This window comes from Alternaria incomplexa (genome assembly GCF_024043165.1).
Source record: "Alternaria incomplexa strain BMP 0042 chromosome Unknown scaffold_8, whole genome shotgun sequence".
Lineage (NCBI taxonomy): Eukaryota > Fungi > Ascomycota > Dothideomycetes > Pleosporales > Pleosporaceae > Alternaria > Alternaria incomplexa.
Genome location: NW_026249857.1, coordinates 233,413 through 254,200, shown reverse-complemented (window position 1 = coordinate 254,200; position 20,788 = coordinate 233,413). Strand labels below are relative to the sequence as shown.

The 20,788-nt window shown below is 52.6% G+C and overlaps 9 protein-coding genes across 9 annotated transcripts; 3 read left to right on the top strand and 6 right to left on the bottom strand.

Annotated features, from left to right (window-relative positions):
- Nucleotides 1–175: 175 nt before the first annotated feature.
- Nucleotides 176–800, bottom strand: J4E90_005890 (uncharacterized protein; the record flags this gene model as incomplete). Its single annotated transcript, XM_051435441.1, has 2 exons — nucleotides 176–670; nucleotides 720–800. The coding sequence occupies 2 exons, from the start codon at nucleotides 798–800 to the stop codon at nucleotides 176–178; spliced, it is 576 nt and encodes a 191-aa protein (XP_051290299.1).
- Nucleotides 801–2,723: 1,923 nt separating this feature from the next.
- J4E90_005889 (uncharacterized protein) lies at nucleotides 2,724–4,745 on the bottom strand (the record flags this gene model as incomplete). The annotated part of the gene is made up of 1 exon (XM_051435440.1): nucleotides 2,724–4,745. One exon carries the CDS (start codon nucleotides 4,743–4,745, stop codon nucleotides 2,724–2,726), a length of 2,022 nt encoding a protein of 673 aa, XP_051290298.1.
- A 562-nt stretch (nucleotides 4,746–5,307) lies between these two features.
- J4E90_005888 (uncharacterized protein) lies at nucleotides 5,308–5,706 on the top strand (the record flags this gene model as incomplete). Its single annotated transcript, XM_051435439.1, has 3 exons — nucleotides 5,308–5,313; nucleotides 5,365–5,405; nucleotides 5,472–5,706. The coding sequence occupies 3 exons, from the start codon at nucleotides 5,308–5,310 to the stop codon at nucleotides 5,704–5,706; spliced, it is 282 nt and encodes a 93-aa protein (XP_051290297.1).
- A 258-nt stretch (nucleotides 5,707–5,964) lies between these two features.
- J4E90_005887 (uncharacterized protein) lies at nucleotides 5,965–9,186 on the bottom strand (the record flags this gene model as incomplete). Its single annotated transcript, XM_051435438.1, has 1 exon — nucleotides 5,965–9,186. One exon carries the CDS (start codon nucleotides 9,184–9,186, stop codon nucleotides 5,965–5,967), a length of 3,222 nt encoding a protein of 1,073 aa, XP_051290296.1.
- Nucleotides 9,187–12,499: 3,313 nt separating this feature from the next.
- J4E90_005886 (uncharacterized protein) lies at nucleotides 12,500–13,954 on the top strand (the record flags this gene model as incomplete). The annotated part of the gene is made up of 1 exon (XM_051435437.1): nucleotides 12,500–13,954. The coding sequence occupies one exon, from the start codon at nucleotides 12,500–12,502 to the stop codon at nucleotides 13,952–13,954; it is 1,455 nt and encodes a 484-aa protein (XP_051290295.1).
- Nucleotides 13,955–14,031: 77 nt separating this feature from the next.
- J4E90_005885 (uncharacterized protein) lies at nucleotides 14,032–14,783 on the bottom strand (the record flags this gene model as incomplete). Its single annotated transcript, XM_051435436.1, has 3 exons — nucleotides 14,032–14,139; nucleotides 14,218–14,399; nucleotides 14,459–14,783. 3 exons carry the CDS (start codon nucleotides 14,781–14,783, stop codon nucleotides 14,032–14,034), a joined length of 615 nt encoding a protein of 204 aa, XP_051290294.1.
- A 564-nt stretch (nucleotides 14,784–15,347) lies between these two features.
- On the bottom strand, nucleotides 15,348–16,607 carry J4E90_005884 (uncharacterized protein; the record flags this gene model as incomplete). Its single annotated transcript, XM_051435435.1, has 2 exons — nucleotides 15,348–16,159; nucleotides 16,421–16,607. The coding sequence occupies 2 exons, from the start codon at nucleotides 16,605–16,607 to the stop codon at nucleotides 15,348–15,350; spliced, it is 999 nt and encodes a 332-aa protein (XP_051290293.1).
- A 1,113-nt stretch (nucleotides 16,608–17,720) lies between these two features.
- On the top strand, nucleotides 17,721–19,300 carry J4E90_005883 (uncharacterized protein; the record flags this gene model as incomplete). The annotated part of the gene is made up of 2 exons (XM_051435434.1): nucleotides 17,721–18,145; nucleotides 18,196–19,300. 2 exons carry the CDS (start codon nucleotides 17,721–17,723, stop codon nucleotides 19,298–19,300), a joined length of 1,530 nt encoding a protein of 509 aa, XP_051290292.1.
- Nucleotides 19,301–19,602: 302 nt separating this feature from the next.
- Nucleotides 19,603–20,586, bottom strand: J4E90_005882 (uncharacterized protein; the record flags this gene model as incomplete). Its single annotated transcript, XM_051435433.1, has 2 exons — nucleotides 19,603–19,799; nucleotides 19,851–20,586. 2 exons carry the CDS (start codon nucleotides 20,584–20,586, stop codon nucleotides 19,603–19,605), a joined length of 933 nt encoding a protein of 310 aa, XP_051290291.1.
- Between the last annotated feature and the right edge of the window lie 202 nt (nucleotides 20,587–20,788).

Sequence of the window (20,788 nt, the reverse complement as noted above, 5' to 3'; positions counted from 1 at the left end):
TATCACAGTTTTACACCCCAGCTACCAGCCACAATGAAGTAGCGACGGTGGAATCTACCTCCAAACTCTACCTACAAAAACAGCCACAAAATCCTACGTGGGAGCTACAAAATCGTCAGCGTACAAGGTCAACAAGGAAAGCCGAAGCAAACTCACCATATAAAGACCAAAACACTCAAGACCAGGTAACGACCGTAGTAGCCTTACCGAGCTTGAAGCTATCCTTCGGTTTCTCCGCCTCACGCTTGCCCCACGTCGTCTCCGAGTCCGGATTGCCCAGGGTCTGGCGCTTTTCCTTGCCCCAGGTGATAATGGTGCTTGGCTTACCAAGCTCGATGGTATCGGCAGGGTCAGTCCCATCCCTCTTACCCCAGCTGACCTCGGAGCTAGGCTTTCCCAGATCGATGGTGTCGGGCTGAGTGACTGTGTCGCGCTTCGCTGTACTCCATGTCACAACTGTCTTGGGCTTGCTGATGGTGAAGGTGTCTTTGGGTTCACTCCAAGTGACATCGCGTTTCTTGTCTTTGCTCCAGATGATCTCGCTGGTTGGGGGGCCGAGCTGCACGTCATCTGGGTTGGTCGGCTCGTCGTCGCGCTTGCTCCAGATGATCTCGCTGGAGGGCTTGCCGAGTTGGATGTCGTCTGGGTTGGTAGGGCTGAGGGTTTGTGCCTGCTCTTTGTCAGCTTGGATGTCTGTGATAATGTCGAGGTCGAATTACCTCAGCTGAAGGCACAGGTGCGGCACTGCTAACAGCAACCAACACACCAGCAGCAAGAACGGATACGAATCGGTACTGCATCTCTACTTTCGTCTGACTGTTTCTTAACGTCGAGTACTATTGTTGGGAAAAGACAAGAAATCGGTGGGGCTCGCTTGCAAGGCAGGAAATCTCAGGGTCTGGGGTTGATATATGGAAAGAGATACATGAGATCTACACGGAGCCGGCATACCACTCCATTTATACGCATCATTTGAACCAAAGTTTAGACACACTTTTGCCACTTTGTAGCTGCCCGAGGTGGTAGGTGAGTAGTTGATGGTCGAGGCTGTTGGATACGGTTCGTGCAATTTGGGTAAAGTACTTGTGCTTCCTGTTGTGGTTAGGAGATGTTTGGTCCAGCCAGCCTCAAGCGAGTATGCAGATGAAAGGATATGCGTGACTGGGGAATTGAGTGTGGGGTGATGTGAAGATACGACATTCCAGAGGACAACACTGGCTGGTGCTGCTAAGTATTTGTCCTTGAAGTCTTAGCAAGGACGTTGCAGACAAGAGAGATTGGGTGGACATCTACTAGCTTTCCAAGTCAGTGGCCAATGCTTTTCGAATGTCGTTGTAACGGTTGGGCTTTCAGTTCGTTCCATGCACTTCTTTCCCTCTCATGCTTGAACGTGTCAGTACTCAGCATAACGGCGGGCCCTGGGCGACATGCTGCTCCTAAGTTATCGTTATCGCGTCTCAAGTATACATCAGTACTTGTTACAACGACCCACGCTGCAGCTAATCTCGCTGTTGCACAAGAGTATAAATGCAGGGACTCTCAACTTTCACGACACGTTCTAGCCCAACCAACACCTTAATCTGCGTATTCGGCATCTAACGGCTTCCCTGCAGAGATATCCCTGCGTACGATGATTAGTACTCAGTAAGGGTTGCGCTGCACATCCGAGTGCCTGGAGCCTCGTCGCACCAAACGCAAAGTTGCGGCAGAGGTGCCATCTACCGTCAATGCAACATCTCCCCGATAGGAAGGGAGCAAGGGTACGTGCAACAGAGTTGCCTGGCTATTTAGAAAAACCTGGAAAAGTTGTGGGAATGCTCCAGATGTCTAGAACAAACGTCGAATGTGTCGTTCGACAAAACGTCTAGATTGTCTCTCCTGGCATCGCACTAGACAAACTCTAAGGATGAGGGCCAGCGAACAAGGTATCGTAGCGGCTAGGAGCAACGGCTTGCAAAGTCTGGAGAAGGTGCCTTTACGATCGATTGGTGACTGAGCAGCGATGAAAACGCTCCGTAAAGTGACCATGTTCCAACATCGCTTGTGGAATGATCTCCATAGTGCGCCTTTCTATCTTTAGACAGGAATGCAGCATCGCCCGATACGACTGCCTTTTTGGGCTAGATCAAAGATGTGGATATATCAAACGCTCCCAGTCATAGGAGCTCTGTCATTTGGAATAAAGATCAGGAGATTGTCGGAAGAAATGGACACGAGAGGACGAACATTTGCACACCAACGGAGGGAAGCATTCCAAACTCGTAATAACAACGAAACATGACAAACACGAAACCGCTGCCGCCCGTGCCGAAAGTCCTTTTCGAGCTGAGTTTGTTGGTGATGAGTAGCAGCAACAGTGATGTTGGTGACAGACGTGCTGAAGCGAAAAGGATAAATGAGGCTGCGAATGCATTTAATCTAAATAAACGAGCTCTCAAACAAAGAAGTCCTCGGCAGAGGAACGGTCTGGTGACACCTCGGAATTGGAACACGATAAGGTTCGTTTGGTAGCAGCTCGTCATTGTGCCAAACTTTCGGGTGTGACGGCGGCAGGGGTGAGTTGTGTTCGTGTCGGCTTTGCCAGATGGGAGATTTTCATCACAGCTGGACGAGAGCTTGATGGAACGAGATTGTTTGTTTTCATCTGTAAGTGGCGCCATCGTAGGGCTATGGTATATACACTGGTATACATGTAAAACATGGTACTGTACACAAGGCAGCCTCTAAGGCTCCGGATCTTTCGGTCTTTCTCCAAACTCCCGCTCCAACCATGACGCCCAAACCTCCTTAGGGTCGGCTGTGTTATCCGCGATATCCTCCGTTGAACCAGCTGCATCATGCGCGTCAGAATCGTCAGGCTCGCCTTGAACGAATGTAGTGTTATCGTCCCCGTCTATGCCTTCTAGCGCATCCTTTACATCCGCGTCTCTTGTGTCCTTGATGTAGGCGGAAGCGGCAATCATGACGTTATCTGCAACCCAAGCGGGAGCGAGCTGCAGTTTCTTCTTCTTTGCCACATGTTCGTTTCTTGAGGCGAGGTTGAGGATCTTCTCACGGTCGAAGCCTTCGGTAGAGATGTCTGTCAGGATCTGGTTGAAGGCGACCGTGTTGCCGGTAATGGAGCACAAGCCTATCATTTGACCGTATGCTTTGGTCATGTCTTCATGATTCACTCTAGTCTTGATGCTGCTAATCTCCCCCCAAATGTATAGGCCCCCTTCCCAGTCCGCGCGGCGGAGACAGTCGTTGAGCATTCTCGTCAGACCTTGAACGTCGAGACCCCAGCCGTCCGCTTTCATCTCGTAGTAGATGTCAAGCGCTCGGTCGAACCCTGCGAATCGCATGACACCAGTTATGAGGGAACTAAATACCATGGGTGTTGGGTGGACCTTCTGGTAGACCTTCTTTTCATCTACCCTCACGAGCCGGCCATGACTGGCTTCGTTGACGTTGACTTTGGGAGTTGCGAGCATAAGCCCGTCGCCTACACCTCTCATCCTGGCGACAAACCTCGAAAAGTCTTCAGGGTTTCCATGCCTCAGGGACGCGTAGTGATTGAGTATTTCTCGACAGGTAATCTCGTTCGGACGAATCTTGTTGTAGTTCAGGGCGGGTATCACACAATCTATGAGGTTTCGACGTCGCCACTGTCGAAAACCTACCAGCAAAGTGTTGAATGTCTGTAAGTCCGGTGAGGCCGATGAAACGAGGAGGTTGTGACAGATCTTTGCAAGCACGACAGCTTCTTTGCGGTCGTTACCGTGTACGTCGCTTTCAAACAGCTTTTGGATGCTCTGATTCATTTGGATCGTGATAGCGTAAAAGTCTCCATCCACGTCCTGATAATATTCCGGAATTCCTGGATGATCTGGGTGAATTCGAGCTTGAGCAATCACGTCTGGCGGACTATCAACAGGAATCTGATGGAGGTTTTCAAGAGCCTCTAGGATGTTTTGGCGCGCTTGCTCACGCTCCACAGCATTCATGGCTATGACGTCCTGGATCTGCTGTGACAAATTGTCGGAATCCACCTCCCAAGCCTTGTCGAATCTAGGCACATTGTTTTTGTGCAGTAGTTCGTGTATAAGGAGACCGGTGGAGAGTTCCTGCATGGCCAGCTTCTTCCACGAGTGTCGCCTTTGTAGGGCGTTTACGCGTAGTGCGTCTGGCGCCCACAAGGACTGGGGCGGCAAGTTGTAGCGTATAAGCTCAGGACCGGTATTTGTTGGGAACTCCAGAAGCTGCATACCTGGGAACCTCGAGTCGAACCGCAGGTCTTCCAGCTCAGCGTAATCGCGAATTTGTGACCGGATTTCTTGATTTTCCAAGATTGGATCCTCATCCAATTCCATGCCTACAATACGCTCCAATGCGCTCCAGTCGAAGTCGTCCGGAAGATCATCAAAGGTCAAGCCATGGTACCCATGCCCCAAGGTCACAGAATCAGTCGCCGTGTCTATGTTTTTCGCTCCGTCTACCGGCGGCCCGTCACCAGTAGATTGGGCTAGTGAGGAAAAGGCCTTCTCCCATTGTGTGTTCCGAGCGGCTTTCGCTCTCGCATCGATGGCCAGCCCCGCAGCGAATATGGTCGTGTATACGAAGGTCGACGTAGGTGTGCCGATTGCCCGCGTGCGGCGAAGAGCAGTCTGCCCGCTGCGCCTAGCGAGAGCGCCGGAGAACGAGACGCATGAGATGCATCTGCAGGTACCCGGGTTCGACGTTGCCCGGGACCAGATGGCTCGCATTGCTACCGGGGCATGCTGCGCGAAGAGTGGAGGGGCGACGAAGGACCGGGTCGCCGGCGGGGGGACGAGGCGGCGCACCGTGGTAGGCGCAATGGTGCTGCTGAGAGTAGGCAGCTACGAAGGTCCAGCTGGAGTATGGCGGCCGAACGAGTGTGACTGGAGGTTGTGGTGTCGGGGTTCCGCAATTGTTGTACTCGTCCGATCATTCGAAGAGGGAACAATTTCTTAGCGCGTCCGCTAGTCGCGTCGCTCTACATCTTGGACAGCAGGTAGGCATGGGCGTGGAAAAACAGTGGCGGCAGGTGCATGACTGATCATGATTGTGAGCTGAGTCTAAGACAGGAGAGTGCGAGTCTCAGTCATCCTCGAATGCACCTTCCACCCTGAACCACCATCTGTTGCGCGGCTTCCCCGCGGTGAAGCACGGTGGCCAATCGGCGCTACCTTTTGCCGATGACTTTCCAAAGCTGCAGGCACGACCGCCATAGCACCACGACTATCACTGCTCTACCCACCAAACTCACGGCTACCCGACAGCAAGCCCTGAGATAGAGTCGCAAACATGGCTGTAAGCTATCCTTCCTGTTCGCCAGTCACGCGCAAAGCTAACATCCACCAGGCAGTCGCACCCTTCAACCCGCGTCCTTTGCTCCAAAGCTTGTACGTCGCACGCCTTCACCTCTCGAACCACCCTCATTCGCAGAACACGCGCTAACATACGCGCAGAGTCGACAAAGACATCGTCGTCAGGTTAAAGTGGGGTGAGACCGAGTACAAGGGAAGACTCGTCTCGGTGGACCTCTACATGAACATCCAGCTCTCCAACACCGAAGAATTCGTAAACGGCGTCAGCTCCGGCACTCTCGGCCAAGTCCTGATAAGGTGTAACAATGTTCTGTGGATCGGAAAGGCCGAAGAGGTGGAACCCAAGGCGACAAAGGATACGGCCATGAGCGGTTGAGATGCCCACGAGGGCAGACACACGATGCGCGAGACAAACTGAATATCGCAATACGAGCGCTCACCGGGAGCGTGTAGAAGCTGTCTGGGCGCAAAGACCACATGCGCACGCAGTAGGAAGGCAGCAGGTGCGCTCCACGTAGTATGCGCACTGAAGATACCACAGAGCAGATAGGCGCACAATTGGAATGGGTAAAAGTCAGGATACCAAGCTTCGGTTGTGAGGCGCTACAATGTCATCGACTATTCAAGCTGCCAGCTATTCGATCTCCTCTATGACCATCTTCCTCTGACCCTCCCCATTAGCAGTCTGAGGCTGGACGTTGAGCCCTCGGAGGTTTCCTTCTAGCCCAAGATCCGGTCCCAGCCTCAGGCCTTCATCTCTAATCTTATACAGCTTCTTCATTCTCATCGTTTGGAGACCCTCCACAACGTTCGTAGCATGGTCTCTTACGAGCTCGTCTGCGTCCTCATCACTAACCCATTTCACCACTCGCTCGACCTCTTCCTGCTGCTTCAAGTTCAGACCCACCGCGCTTTCCTGTCCACTCTCGATCCCTGCGTCAATGGCGCGCAGCAAGCCCATCACGACGAGCGCAGCCGAGCGGCGCAACAACGCCTTTGACTCGTCTCGTTCCATGGCAAGAACTAACAACACCATCTGCAATGTCGCATCGACAACAGGCTGACGCAGAACGTTCAATCGATGTTCCATGACAGTAGAAAGCACGCTAAGAGCAGAAGCGCGGATACGAACGTCTTCCTCGATACCAGTGTCCTCCCATCCACCGACAATTTTCTGTAGTGCTTCATACTCCGCTTGTACCTGCGGATCTGCGCCCTCGGGCTCGAGAACATTGGGTATGGGTCCACCCCAAGCAGCTTCGCCTTCCTCTCGAAGCTTTCGTTCACTATCCGCGAGTTCGTTACGTGCCGACAATGTCTGTGTCCGTTGACCACGCCGACTCGCCAACGAAAGGCAAGCTTCCGTGGTTTGCTTTGCGCATCGATGCTGTAGCGCGCTATGCTCAGATGAAGCCCAAAAGTCGTCTTCTCCGACAAAGTTATTCAGCACTTCTCCGACCCGTAGCCTAAAGTCCAGAGCATTTCTCAGCTCCCGCTCTTTCTCGTCGGTCTGCTTCCCCCGCGTTAGCTTCAGTGATCGCTCGTCTATGTCGATAAACGCGTCGACTAGTATGCCGACCACGGGCTTTGGGACGCGTGTGGCCAAAGTGACAAGGACGGGTATGGCGGCTAAGTGGACGTAGGACTCTGGGTCTGCGAGTGAAGCTGATAGGAGAGTATGCGCGAGAGATGGTACGTCGATAGCCGGAAACGCGGTGGAGCTATTCAGAAGCTTATGAATTGTGTTCAACGCCCAAGTTCGGTTAGGCGGATCCGGTGACTGCAGCTCGGCGAAGCAAGTCTGCAAGGTTTTGCGATGTTCGTTCAGTGGATCGGTTGCTAATCTCTCTGTCGACGACGGCGTTGTCGGGGTGGGAGCGATAAGGTGGAGAGCTGTAGCGGCAGAATTGCTGATGACAGATGATGTGGCTGACTGCGACTGCGAAAGGTATGCTAGCGATGGGAGAAGTGCATGCAGAGTTTCGGTCACTGAGGGCGTCTTCTTGAGATCCGACGATGCAAGCAGTGTGTTAAGGATACTTAATGCGAACGACACCAAGTCTTCGTCTCTGGCCTCAATCTCTTCACTCTCTTTCGTCATGTCTTGTTTCCGTACAATGTTGTCGAGCATTGCCCTCTTCGATGTACGTAGTTTCTCTGACTTAGCTTTCCGAGTTTTGTGCTCGCTCACGTAGTTCTGAATTAGCTGTGCGACGAGATCGACGATATGCTGTGGACTTCTGGCAAAGTGCTCCTGGAAACGCTGTGCTAAAGCTTCCGATAACTTCGCGTCAACAAGCGCTGAAAGAGGATCGGCTTCGTTATCGTCGTCGGTGAGCGACTTAGTCACAGGTTTCTCCGGTACGAGCCACCGTTTTGTGGCGTTCACGAAGATGGAGCCCGCTGTGTCGTTGGCGATGTTGGCTTCTGTCAAGAGGGTAATGAGAACAGTGACTCTATTGTCCAAGTCGCTAATGCGTCCGAAGATACCTTCCATCGTTCCTATTCCTCCACTCTTATCTGTCGTACGGGTGCGAATCTCGACACCGCCTTGAGATCCAGGCCCGAATGTCCAGTCTCCATCGCCATCCCAGAAGAGGTTCGTCGCGATATTGTCGATCTGTTTGGTGTCGCAGGCAACCTCCATGTAACGCGAAAGATTGAGACTTGGGAGCATGCTCCATTCTTTGTCTAGAGAGGGTCTATCTTTTGCGTAGTTGAGCAACGCCCAAAGCGGAAGTATGATGGGATGAGTGAGACGACGGATCAGTCCGCCATGAGAATACGATGAAAGAATCGTCTTCAGTCTTCTGAGCGCCGTCTTGAGTTCCTCTTCCGACACAACGGTCTGCTCAGACTTCGATGCGCTGACATTCTTTGGGTAGATTGCTTGGAACAAGGGCTTCGCAAACGTGTCCCATCCCATGGTTCCCGGTGCGCCGGTCGTCTTCTTACTGAGAATGCCACCAGCAATGATCTGCCCAGCGGCTCGACTGAGCTCTTTGCCCTCGCTACCATCTAGGAGATGCAATAGCTGGGGAGAAATCCTCACGAGCCATTCGTCCTGACTGATCCCGCTCGGTGGTAGAACCAGTAGCTTCGAAGCTTGCGAAACAGCCTCTAGTGGTATTGGTATCTGCGATTGAGAGCCCGATGCGCTCTGAGGTACGTGAGAGTTCTTCGATAAGTAGGACAGCGAAAGAAACTCGATGGTGTGGCGAACGCCTTGGGTCCGGAGGGGTACCAACGAGAGCTCTGAGGATATGACAGGTTTGAGCCAGGTAGGAAGAGGCTGCTGGAGGAACGTAGTCAAGATAGGAAGAAGTCGTGATGTTGGAGTGTCCTTCATGATCTGTTCGTATGTTTTCGAATACCTTGACTTCGCTGTCTCAGACGACGTAGGAGAGTAGGAGAGCTCCGCCACAGCAGAGATGATGTCCGGGAGAACTCTCTGGGATAGAAGTGGTTGTACACCCGAGCCCTTCTGCTCCACAATAGACAGCAAGGCTTCAATGACGGCCCCTAACGCGTCCATATCGTGATTTGGAGGCGTGAAGATTACAGCGGTCAGGACCGACCTTGGCCGTTGGCTGAATGCAACACCAGGAGACAAACGTGGGATTACTGCGAGAATAGTGATGAGATCTACAAGACCGTACACCACACCGGCGAGGGAAGCATCGTAGGGTGCATTTGGATCTGCGGCTAGGTCTGCAGTGTTTATGGCCTGGAGATGGACGAGCGCTTGTTCGACGAGAGTATCGGTAGGCACGTCGGCACTGTATTTGCGGTCCTTATCGACAAATGGGCCGATGAAGTTGGCTGCCGCATCCACTGCATCTTCGACCGCTCCCATCGTGCTTAGCGAGGCCGCGAAGCTGGGCGCGAAGCGCAAAGCGCTGAGCGCGGCTGTGGGTATAGTGATGGTTGTCTTGCCGGAGCGTGTTGCTCACGATAGATGTGCGTGATCCACCAAGAAAGCTCTATATAGTCCAACGTTGTTCTCTAGATTTCAGAGAATTCGCCATTTATTGTTACGTGAGATGATGCGATGGAAAATGGCAACGGGCAGGCGGAGAAGGATATTGCTGATTTGTCAGAGAAGGATGGGTCTCACGTGCTAGCGTCAATTCGACGCGAGGCAGGCACGATCTCTTGGCGCGAGGCGACGCGTCTTCGCCCTGCTCCTGCCGACATGAATCCAACAACCACCCCGACGTACCCATCGCCACACGACGTTCATCTCTATTCAAACGCTACAACTTCTCATCGCGTCTCGATTGGATCCTGATTTATGCACGCGTCACCAACATCGTCTGACCATGTCAATCGCGGCGGGACTGTCGCGCAACGCTCCCTTTGGACACAACTTCTTCTCTCGATTGCTTGCAAGCACCCCACAAGTCACTTCCCCCACAGTTACCGATGTCTGTCTTCCATTTGGAATGCGGTTCGTCCGCACCTCACGCACTTGCGCAGTCAGCACACGCCCGAGCCTCTCAGCATGGTCTCAATGGGTCGTTTGCATGTTGTCTGTGCGCCTTGATGGAAACATCGGGGTTGTGTGTGAGGAGGGCAGGCTCGGATCTTAACCCTAATCATCTTCCGGTATTCGATGTGCTTGTAACACAACGGATAGTATCGCGGTCATGTCGCCGACCTTCCGACTAGCCCCTGCATATTGGTCTGCTCGCGTGGACCTACTTACTTGGTGTGCAAAAGGAAGACTCGAGGTACGGGAGCGGGAGCTCAAATTGGGATGACATGTGCCTGTCGGGGTATTAAAGTCCTCGTACGAGGACCACGTCGGCATCTCATCTGTACAACAGACTCTGGTCACGAAAGATAGCTTCACGACGAATGCGACGAGGCGAAGAGGAGAGCTCTGAAGTCAGACGCCGGTCGCCTCACTAGAGGATCGACTTTGGGTTTCATCATCGCGTCTAAATCACAGTCCCTTCGATGCCGAGAGCCATACAGGAGCTGCAACACCTGATGCCAACTATCGCCATGTTACCAGCAGACGTCATGCCTACAGCAACGGGACAGAAGAAGAGCGCGGCCCTGACATTGATCGAGCCAGACATACAGACACATCAACTTGTTCGGCTTCAGCTGGCGTGAGATCCACTCGTCGGAAAGGCGAAAGCCTAGCGAGGTCTCGATACGTCGCAGGTTGGTGTTGTCAGCTACGGCGGGCCGTCACGCTCCGGATTCGATGTCTTGACGTCCGAAGCACGAAAAGTCTGCTGTGTCTACATGTGTTGGATCAAGTACGTGGCGTTTGTACTGCATGGCAATCTGTTCGAGCCGGACTTGTGTATGGCGACGAAGTACCCGTGCATCTCGCCCACAGGGACGAAAGTCCACATCAGATCTCCAATCTCTTCCTTCATCTACTACGTTACGAAGCCGGTGTCGCAGTATCACCACTTGACACCAGTCACTCTAGGGTGATATCTGACCAGTCGCGTTAGTCGTCAACACGTATGTTCAGCATACGTATGAATTGACGAGCGTCTACCCATCCGATCGAGCAGTTCTATTTCTGTTGCGATCGTCAATGCGGCTTTTGAGGATGTCCTTTGTCCGTATCATCATACCCTTCGTTTCTCAAGAGAGCGGAGCGGAAACAAAGACTAGTCTCAGGAAGTCTTGTCACTACGTACAGAGAGAAGCATCTTGGCTCAACAACCCATGATGATTGTGTCCATTGGTGAGTGTTGCGTGTCTGTTGTGCTAAGATGACTAGGATCTTGTTGTTTACGCAAGCTGGAGCACGGAGACGATGGTCTTGCAGCGATGAGAGGAGCTGCTAGTGTTGGAGTTGCGACTGCCTTCCATGGAAACACTATCACATCAACAAGACCTACAATATCGGATCCATCGCTTTGCGTTCTTTGGCTTGGCTACACGACAAGAGAGCTGAGCATGAGGGCTGGAAATCCGACGACAGCAATTGGTGGACAATGTGAGCCATAACGCAGTGCTTATCGAACCAGAAGATGAAGATGGGACCTCTCAAGAGTGAGGCTCAAGGTCTAGACCTGTCTGTCGACATTTTCGGCGACAAGTTCCTGTGGGCTCTTCATTCTTCCAACCAAACACGCTTCGCGGTCTTGTCACCACCCTTCTTTGCTACAGTCTCTTGGCCTACGCCCTGGATGCATTATCGCTTGGTTACCGACGTCGGTCCTTGAGATGCGATTGGTGTGAAAATGGGAGAGCGTGGTGTGGTGTCATCGTGGGTGGTTCGACGGCTGTCCTTCGGGATGGCCAACTCTTTTTTCGATAAGTCTTCTGTCTTGGGCGGCTAATACTACGCTAATTAATGCAGGTACCGAAATCGGCCCTGGGCTACTCTAATGCTCGTATTGGGGCTTACAGCTGCAGCGGGTGCACCCCTCAGGTGTGTCAGCCCTTGGCCAACCGAGCTCGTACGCATTCAGCCTATACAAACACGCTACAAGAACGAGTCACCAAGACCGCCACATTCCTCACGCGACCCTCCTTACTCCAAATACTGTTCAGCAATATCTGTGGACTTGGAGATCAGACCCCAAATTATCGATCCCGAGCTTCCAAGCGTTGTCATTCTCGTCAGTTTGGGCATATGGTTGGACCAACAATCCATACTCCATTGCTTGGCTCGAAGCCTCTTCCACATGTTAAAGGAGGAGGTGAAGTCTCGGTATCCACCGTTGCTGGTATGCACCAATAGGGAACCGGTTGAGGACGAAGCTTGGGAGAGATCACCAGGGAATGATTCGAAGACACGCTGCAATACCGCGCACTCGACCTAGTACAATACAACCCTTATTTTCCAATGCCAGACCACTTGTGAGTAAGCGACGGTGCTTACTCTTTCGAGAAGACATTCGCATAGCCGTTTCGACAATGATCGGCTCCTATACGACCTACGCTCAATTGTCGGACAGAAGCAACGTATGATTCGTGCTTGGTTGTGATTGCACGCACATGTATCACTCCAGATGCACCCTTCTACACCCTTTCAGAGCCGTCTCAGAACACGTCATTGGCAGCTGTGTTGTTGTAACGTTAAGTATAAATCGAGGTGTACATCGTGACAATCTCAGCAGCACTACTTCAGAGTCTCTGATCTTGAGCTCAACATGTTGCATTTTCTCGTCCACCTTCTTTTCGCGTTCATGCTGCCAGCTTTGGCCCGCGGCGATACTTGTTCATCAGTCGCTTCTCTCGGTTACATCACCGTCACATACCCCCTCAACCTGGCCTACATTGAAGAACAAACCCAGTATTGGTCTACTTCGTGCTCTGCTCTCCTCCCATCCTGCATCATCTTCCCGAGGACGGTGGAAGAAGTCTCGACCGTGGTGCGAATCCTCGCCAACACTACTGAACGCTTCGCCGTCAAATCCGGTGGCCACAATCCCAACAATGGATGGAGTAGCGTAGCCGGGGGCCCACTCATTGCTATGGAGCATTTTGATCAAGCCGATCTCGACCGCAGCACAGGTATCGTCGACGTAGGTCCTGGTAACCGGCTTGATGGCATCGCTGCTAAGCTCCAAGGCACGGGCTGGACGTTTGTCGGCGGTCGCATCGGCAACACTGGAGTCGGCGGACTAGTACTTGGTGGAGGGCTCAGCTACATGTCGACGCAGTACGGATGGGCTGCGTCAAGTGTCCTCGAGTACGAGATTGTCTTCGCCAACGGCACTATCGGCCACATCCGGAACGACAATCATCCAGATCTATTCGTCGCGCTTAAGGGAGGTGGTAACAACTTTGGCGTCATAACGAACTATAAGCTGCAGGCTTATCGACAGGGCGACATCTGGGGCGGCAACCTGGTGTTTCTGCGCACGCCGAGCAAGGACAAGCAACTACTTCAAGCAGTTCGTGACTGGACAGAGTACAACGAGGATGAGAAGGCTGCAGTCATAGTCACGGCTGAGCGAGCGAACCTTAACGTAGTCGACTCTTGGATAATCTTCTTGTTCTATGATGGTCCGACGCCCCCAGCCGGACTTTTCGATAACTTCACCGATGTCAATCCCTTACTTGACACGACCCGAACGCGCACCTACGCCGATCTCATGGCCCTAAGTAACTGGGTCGTGATCAAAGGCAACGTCGTGGACATCGCCACAGAAACAATACCCTTACCTTCCCGCGCCAATGCTGTCGAGGTTATGGAAGGTCTGCACAAGCACTGGCGCGACGTCTCTGATACCACATTACTCGTACCTGGAATCGTAGCATCAATCGCATGGCAGCCATTCCCAAAGAAGATTGCGCAAAAGGCTCGGGAACTAAGTCCTGATCTGATCGATGCTGATGCAGATGTCGATCGCATTATCATCGAGATGAACTATGCTTTCACACCGCCGTCATTGTATGAAAAGATGGCTGACACGATGGAAGCGACTTATTCTGGCGTGAGAAACAGGGTCCTGGCATGGCAAGCAGAGGGTAAGCTACCGGAAGCGTATTTGCCAATCTTCATGAACTATGGGTTCTTTCGGCAGGATTACTTTGGGAGATTGAGGCCTGAGAGCCGGGCGTTGGCGAAGAGGGTTACAGATGCAGTGGATCCGGCAGGTCTGTTCAAGTCACGCACTGGGGGCTGGAAGCCATGAGCTTGGAATGATGATGATTGTTTCGAGCTTTTCGCTCAATATTGGGCGAGGTAATTCCTCCGAGAGCTGCTGCTTCATCACAGATCTGCTGGGGGTCGCGTGATCTTTGTTAGATGATCCCCATTCAACTCTTTCATGATCTTGCCTAGACCTTCGTGACTGTAGTCCTTCTCATTCCACATGTCCTGCCTCGTGTTAGCAACAACCCTTCGAGCTCAATGAGAGGTTGCGCAGACGTGCGCTGTTGAATGGTTTTCGCGTACCTTGTGATACCGCACCTTGCCCTCTTGATCGAGCGTCAGTGTAATCAAGCTGTTGACCTTCTTCGCAATCGGCATAGGTTTTGGAGTGTACTCCTGCTGCAACTTGAAGATGATCTCAACAGGCTTGGAGGAAATAACCTCCGTCTTGATCGTCCGACTGCTCTTCATGAGTTTCGGGATACCTGTCAGGTGTTAGCAAAGCGTGTCTCCTCAGCTTCATTTAAGTCTAGACATTGCTCACCATACCACTGCCCAGCGATCTTATACCTCGTATCGCAATAGCTCCATGGGTCGTCGTATACCGCCTCTTTGCCATACACCATCATGTCTTGTTCGCTAGCGCTGCCAGAGTATAAGTTGCAGATAGACTGCACTATTCTCTCCCTCGCAGGCTCCAAATTCATCGAATTTTCAGGATGTGGCTCATAGTCGACTCCCGAAGAGCTGTTCTGCGACTCATCGGCGTTGTGGGTCAATGCGACCGGGTCGGGTCGCTTCTCGAAGTCGTTCTCGAGGCGTGCCGCGAGTGTGTCCTTTCCGGACTTGCCCGTAACTGGAAGTGTCATATTATCAGCTGGAAAGAAGATTGTGAAGCCGTAGGGATTGTACGACTATTTGAAAAACATCTACTTCTCATGAACAATGTGTCTTGACGTCATGGCTAGCTACTTTGGGGTGTGGCTGCGCGATGCGAGACGTCACGGGCCTGTCAATGAAGCCGTGCCACAATCTGAACTTGAGCAATCACCGTAAGAGCGTGCCAGAGAGGTATTGAACACTGTGAAGAAAGACCAGGCCAATGCCATTGATCAAGAGCATGTGAGAGTCGCCAGAGGTACGCAAAATATATCCTCACATCGTTTCATATGAGATGCGCAATGTCTGATATGAGCCTCCTGTCGTTCACAACAATCGTCATGTCCCGAGAATGTTCTTAATATGACCCTTTCGTGTTGAGTCTCTCGTGTTGCTGTCCGATACATTCAAAATGTGGGTAGCATCTTACAAGCTGGAAGAATGAGTCGATGTCGTAGGCGATGCTACGTATACCTCTGGGGCTTGTCTTGGAATACTATCTGCACTGCATTTTGCTCCGAGGACAGTGAAAGTTCAGTACTACGAGAATGGCCCTAACCTTCGATATGGATAGGCCATTTCTCTACAGCTTCATAGAGCATCAGCAGACTGCCCATGAGATATACTGCGGGTGCCCATACCAGAGCCAGTGTACTCTGATACTCGCACCAACCTGTGCTACAATATCCCAGACAAGCACTCCAGATCCAACCTATGCTACCCACCAGATTTGTCATTCCAACCCACCACCCGACCATGCGCGGCGCGGGCTTCCACCACTGGCGCTGCACTTCAAACAGGTATAGTATCGAAGCGACCAGGAAGCAGATAGCCCCAAGCAGGAAAGAAGGATAGTATAGCCCATAGAGCACACCTTGCGGGAGATTCTTGTATACACCCGGTAAGGTGAGGAGATTCGTGACCCAGTAGATGGCTGTACCGATGAAGAGGATGAGATTTGCGTTAAAACCGATCTCTCGACGATAGTGAACGCGAACATCCTGCCACGTGGGCCACCATTTCCAGGCTTGCTCAGGCCCTGACTGGGGACGTGCCTCAACCTTGAACGTCTTCGTGTGCATTATTCGATGCTTCATGCGGTCGGGGTTGTGGATATGCGTGCAGTTTCGACGGTCGGGTTGGAAGCCGGAAGGGTTCTCCGTCGCTTTCTCTTCGTCCGGAGACGTGAGCTCGATGTTCTCGTTGTCGGAGTTCAAGCTTTCCTTGAGCGCCCAGCCAAAGCAGTCGCTCTGGTTGGCGTTCACCGCTTCGACTACGAGGAGCATGCCGCCCAGCAGAAACAACATTCCACGGAAGAAGGATATCGCGCCGCTGACGGTGCTCGGGTCGGCGGCGAATCGCGTATCTGGATATGCGACTGGAAGCCATTGAAGGACGCCAGACGTGATGGAGCATATCGAGCCGACAGTAAAGACGACGCCAACCCACCACGAAACGTCCCACCAGGCTACGACTGTGATCATGCGCACAAGCGCTCGAAGAAGGCGCGTAGTACGTGCGGTGCGCGAGGGTGCTTGACCGTGACTGAGGAGGAGGATGTGCCGGCCTAGAGCAGAGACTCGTCAGTTCTGCCCTCGGCTTATATACGAAACAGCTGTGTACGCACCCTTTCGATTCTCGCGACTCCACCACTCCCATTCCGTCCCGCTTGCGTGTCCATCTTCGTTGTTGACGGCATAGCGCCGTGAGTTGGCATTTTGGAAGTTCAGGACCTTATGTGAGCTACCGTGAACGTAGTCTAGCTGCTGCGACGAGTCCTGGAGACAGTCTTTGTCATTGCTGGGGGCGGACATGGCGCGAGGATTGCGCGAGAAGAGAAGACCACGATTGGGCTATCCCTTTGTGAGGCTTCATGTCTTTCCAGGTTCGTCGTCGCCATAGCTTCTTGCATCATCTTGGGCCCCGTGAAACGTGTCCTGAAAGCGTTAAATCAACCCATCGACGACAAGATGATGATGCGTGATGTCATGGTGTGGAGAGTTTCGCGTCGATCTTGGCAGGGAAGCTGCCGGCTAGCGTCTGGGGTTTCCACATGTCGCGGGCCCCCCAACTCTCAAGTTATTGACACGACGCAATCGCGATCACTCAACATCAAAACGAGCGCGAAAGTCCAGGCGATACCCTCTTTCACTTGTGATGAGTTTTTTCGGTCTGAAGAGTCATCTGTGACCCGGTGCGCGATTGTAGCCGCATCTGGGCACGTATGAGCATGTTTCGTGAAACAAACCAAGCTACCGGAGAACACCCATATCAGTAATCGGTCTTACATTCCTAGGAGACAGCGTGCACGAATAAAAGTAATGTCAAGGAGCCGAGTCAGAGGGCTCGGGATAGTGCGATGCGATGTTTCCTGCATCTTACGCTCATGCCCCTTCCTGCATTCGTCGCCCATCAATCCCAAGGTCGTCGTGGAACATCGGCGGACCATGCAGTACTCGCAGTACTTGCACTGTACAGCTAAGGTTCGATCTTTCGAATGACACATGCGCTCTGGCATGCTCGAGGAAGTCCGGCAAGTTAAATCCTCCCCATGGTGGAAAAGCACTCGCAGACGGGTCTCCCATGTTCATCGCGTCTACATGAAGGTGCCACGCGTACGACAACTCTTGGCTTTTGTGTATAGTCCGCTAATACATCCCGTTGATGAGATTCGCGCACTCAAGCCGATAGAGAGCTAACAATGGCTTCATTTCGGGCGCATGGCAGGACGGGTGCTTCGGCGCCGAAGCGTAATCATGCAAACAGCTTCACACCAATGGTTTGAACAACGCGGAAGGCGATGGGATAGCTGATTACTGACCAGACATGAGGTAGAAGACATGCGTTGTTTTTCTGGATATAAAGCGGGTGCCCTGATAGCCATAGTCCCTACCACGCTTATTACACACAACTATCCACCACACACGATGCTTCGCCCCCATTCCGTCAGGCCTAATGGTCTACTCGCTCTCATCTCGAATATCGCACTTTTTGGATCCCTCTTACCAGGTGCTGCAGCGCAGGATGATGCCACCAAACTCAAAGACTGCCTAAGTAGCTCCTCCATCTTAGCCTCTTTGGCGACCTTTCCCGATGCTACGAACTGGGATACTATTACCTCCCCATGGGCACTGCGATTCAACCCAGAACCAGCCGCAGTTGTTGTTCCCCACAATCAAGACGACATCGCTGCTGCGTTGGCATGCGCCGTAGATGCGGGTGTCAAGGTCTCACCGCTAAATGGAGGACATTCCTATGGAGCTTATGGGCTGGGTGGCGTGGATGGAGCGCTTGTGATCAACATGGAGCGCTTCACGGAGACTACATTCGACGAGGCGACTGGTTTATTCACGTAGGTGTCCGCGCAATTCACTTCAACTTACTCTGTGCTAATGACCATAGCTATGGCGGTGGAAGCCGAGTTGGGCCAGCTGCAACATGGCTTTGGGAGAACCACGGGCGTCACTTCCCCCACGTCCGAGCTAATTGGGTAGGCCTTTCTGGGTCATCCATCGGTGGTGGCTTTGGAACCACCAGTCGTTTTCTCGGTATTCCTATGGATAATCTCGACAGCGTCAAAGTGATGCTATACAACGGCACAGTGGTGACTGCTTCCCGCACGGAGAACCCAGACCTGTTCTTCGTTGTTCAAGGCGCAGGCTCTTCCTACGGCATCATTCTGTCTCTTACAACACGCACTTGGAAACCAGAGTTCGACATTGTCACAAACTTCACGATTTCACTTGGTGCTGTCGACCTTGACACAGGCGCCCAAGCCCTGATCGATATCCAGGATTGGGCCATGACTAAAGCACCCGATACCTTCGCTCTGCGATGGCAACTGGCAGGCGAATGGAATGGCAGTGGGTACTTCTATGGTAACCCGGACGAGTTTGATGCTCTCTTCGCAGGCCTGGTCGAACGTCTCCCAAACACTACAACAACCACTGTGCAAACGGCGGATTTCTGGGCTATGGAGAACTTTGCCGTCCCACAGATCAACGGGACTACCGACGCCTTCCCTCCGCGCAGCATGTACCTGCAAGCACTGGTTCTGCGCAAAGATCAGCCTTTCACCTTCGAGTCCGCCAAAGCGCTCTACCAGTACACAACACTCGCCTTCAACCGCACCGACCTGACTGAGTTTGGCTTCTTGGACTTATGGGGTGGCGTGTCTAGGGATGTTGACGACTCAAAGCAGGCGATGGCTTACTCCAACAACCAGTGGCTCATCCGCTGGGAAGGACGTCTTGCTAACGGCCTAACCCAATGGCCTGCTGACGGCATTGAGTATATGCAAGCTGGTTTCCGACCTTTCCAGGATCAGCTGAAGAAGGAGGGTGTACCACTAAGGGGCTTTGTGAATTACAGAGATACGGAGCTCTCCGTTGACGAATGGAGCGTGAGGCTATACGGGGACAACTTTGAGAAGATGAAGAGGATCAAGTCGAACCTAGATCCGCAGGGTATCTTCACCACGCATGCGCAGAGTATTCCATCGTCCTGAGTTATGGACAAAAGGGTTATCGAGGGTAGCCTCTGCTGAGTGGTTCATCGGACGCGAAGGCCTGTCACGTCCGTATCTAGCATTTGCATGTGTATAGGCAGTTGACTGTCAACGAAGTCAAGTTCGGGTCATTCACGCTTGAGGGCGATTTGTAAACATCAAGTAAGAGGTACTGCTACCAGTTCTTGACAACCTTCGATGCGCACAACCGGCGATTCTGATTCATTAAATTTATATTATATACAAAAAGATGCACTGTCTTGAAGACCCCATGTGGTCAACCATCAACAAGCGCTGAGTGTCTAGCAAGTCAGCTCGAAGAACGGCGTGTTGTTCTGGAGGGGCGTAATAGCGAAAGACAGATCAGTTTGGGCGGCGTTGGCATCCTTCAAGGTGTACCAGAACGTGGTACGGCTGCCGAAGAGCGAGCAACCAACTTCGTCCCAGTAACGCTTTGAGTTCTCGAGGGAGGCAACAGCGGAGCCAGAGTTGGGGCCAACTATATATGTGTTAGTATCGTAGTCCAGAAGAGTATTGGGGAACAGCTTACTTCGTGGCCATCCGGTCTCGGTAACCCAAACAGGCTTTCCATCAGATACGCTCTCAGTCTGACCAAGACCGGCGAAGAAATTCTCACGTGCCAGGTCGATCGAGTTGGGCCTCGTGGTCTCGAAGTAAGGGAACGAGTTGTGACCAAGCCAGTTCACGCTGCGCGCAACACCGCGGTTCTCGGGCAGAACCCAGGCAGTGAATGTGTCGACATGGCCGATAGGCTTGCCCTCGAGCGCGGTGCCACGGATCCAATCGCGCATCCAACCGATGTAACCCTCGATCTCAGCACCAGTAGCACCAGCGCCAGCATTGTTCTGTACACCTTGCGGGCTGCTGCGGTACAAGTCCTCAGACCCTACACTGATGCCGATGATCTTGTCTGTGAAAGCGGTTCCAAGTTCCCTAGCGCCACGGATCAAGGCGTTGAGTTCGTTCTCGTATGCCGCACGTCCGGCACTGGCCCAAAGACCGACCAGTAGTTGGGTGTCGGTGTCGATGGCTGCTTGGAAGGCAGAGATGGGATCGGCCACGGTACCGCATTGAACTGAAGTGTAAAGACGTGCTGTGTTGAACCCCGAGGCTCCAGACAGGCTCTTCGCCTCATTGAAGAAGCGAACGAAGTCGTTGTAGCCGCGGCATGATCCGTCTGCGTTGGTGGCACCGTAGTTGAAGCCTTTGCTTTGGGCGACGGCGGTGGTCGCAAGGGCGAGGATAGACGCAGCTTTGGCCCACATATTGAGAATTAAGAATAGGGTATTAAGTCTAGTAAAACGAAGGGATACAGATGTAGAAGCCAGGGATGGAGCGACCTTTTATTCCTCTCTACAGCTGAAGTTTAAAATAGAACGTTTGCCCCTGCGCATCATCGCTGGCTGCATGCCAATCCAGATGACGTGGATGAGGCTCGTACTTTTCTTTGCCAAGCGTTGTTGAATG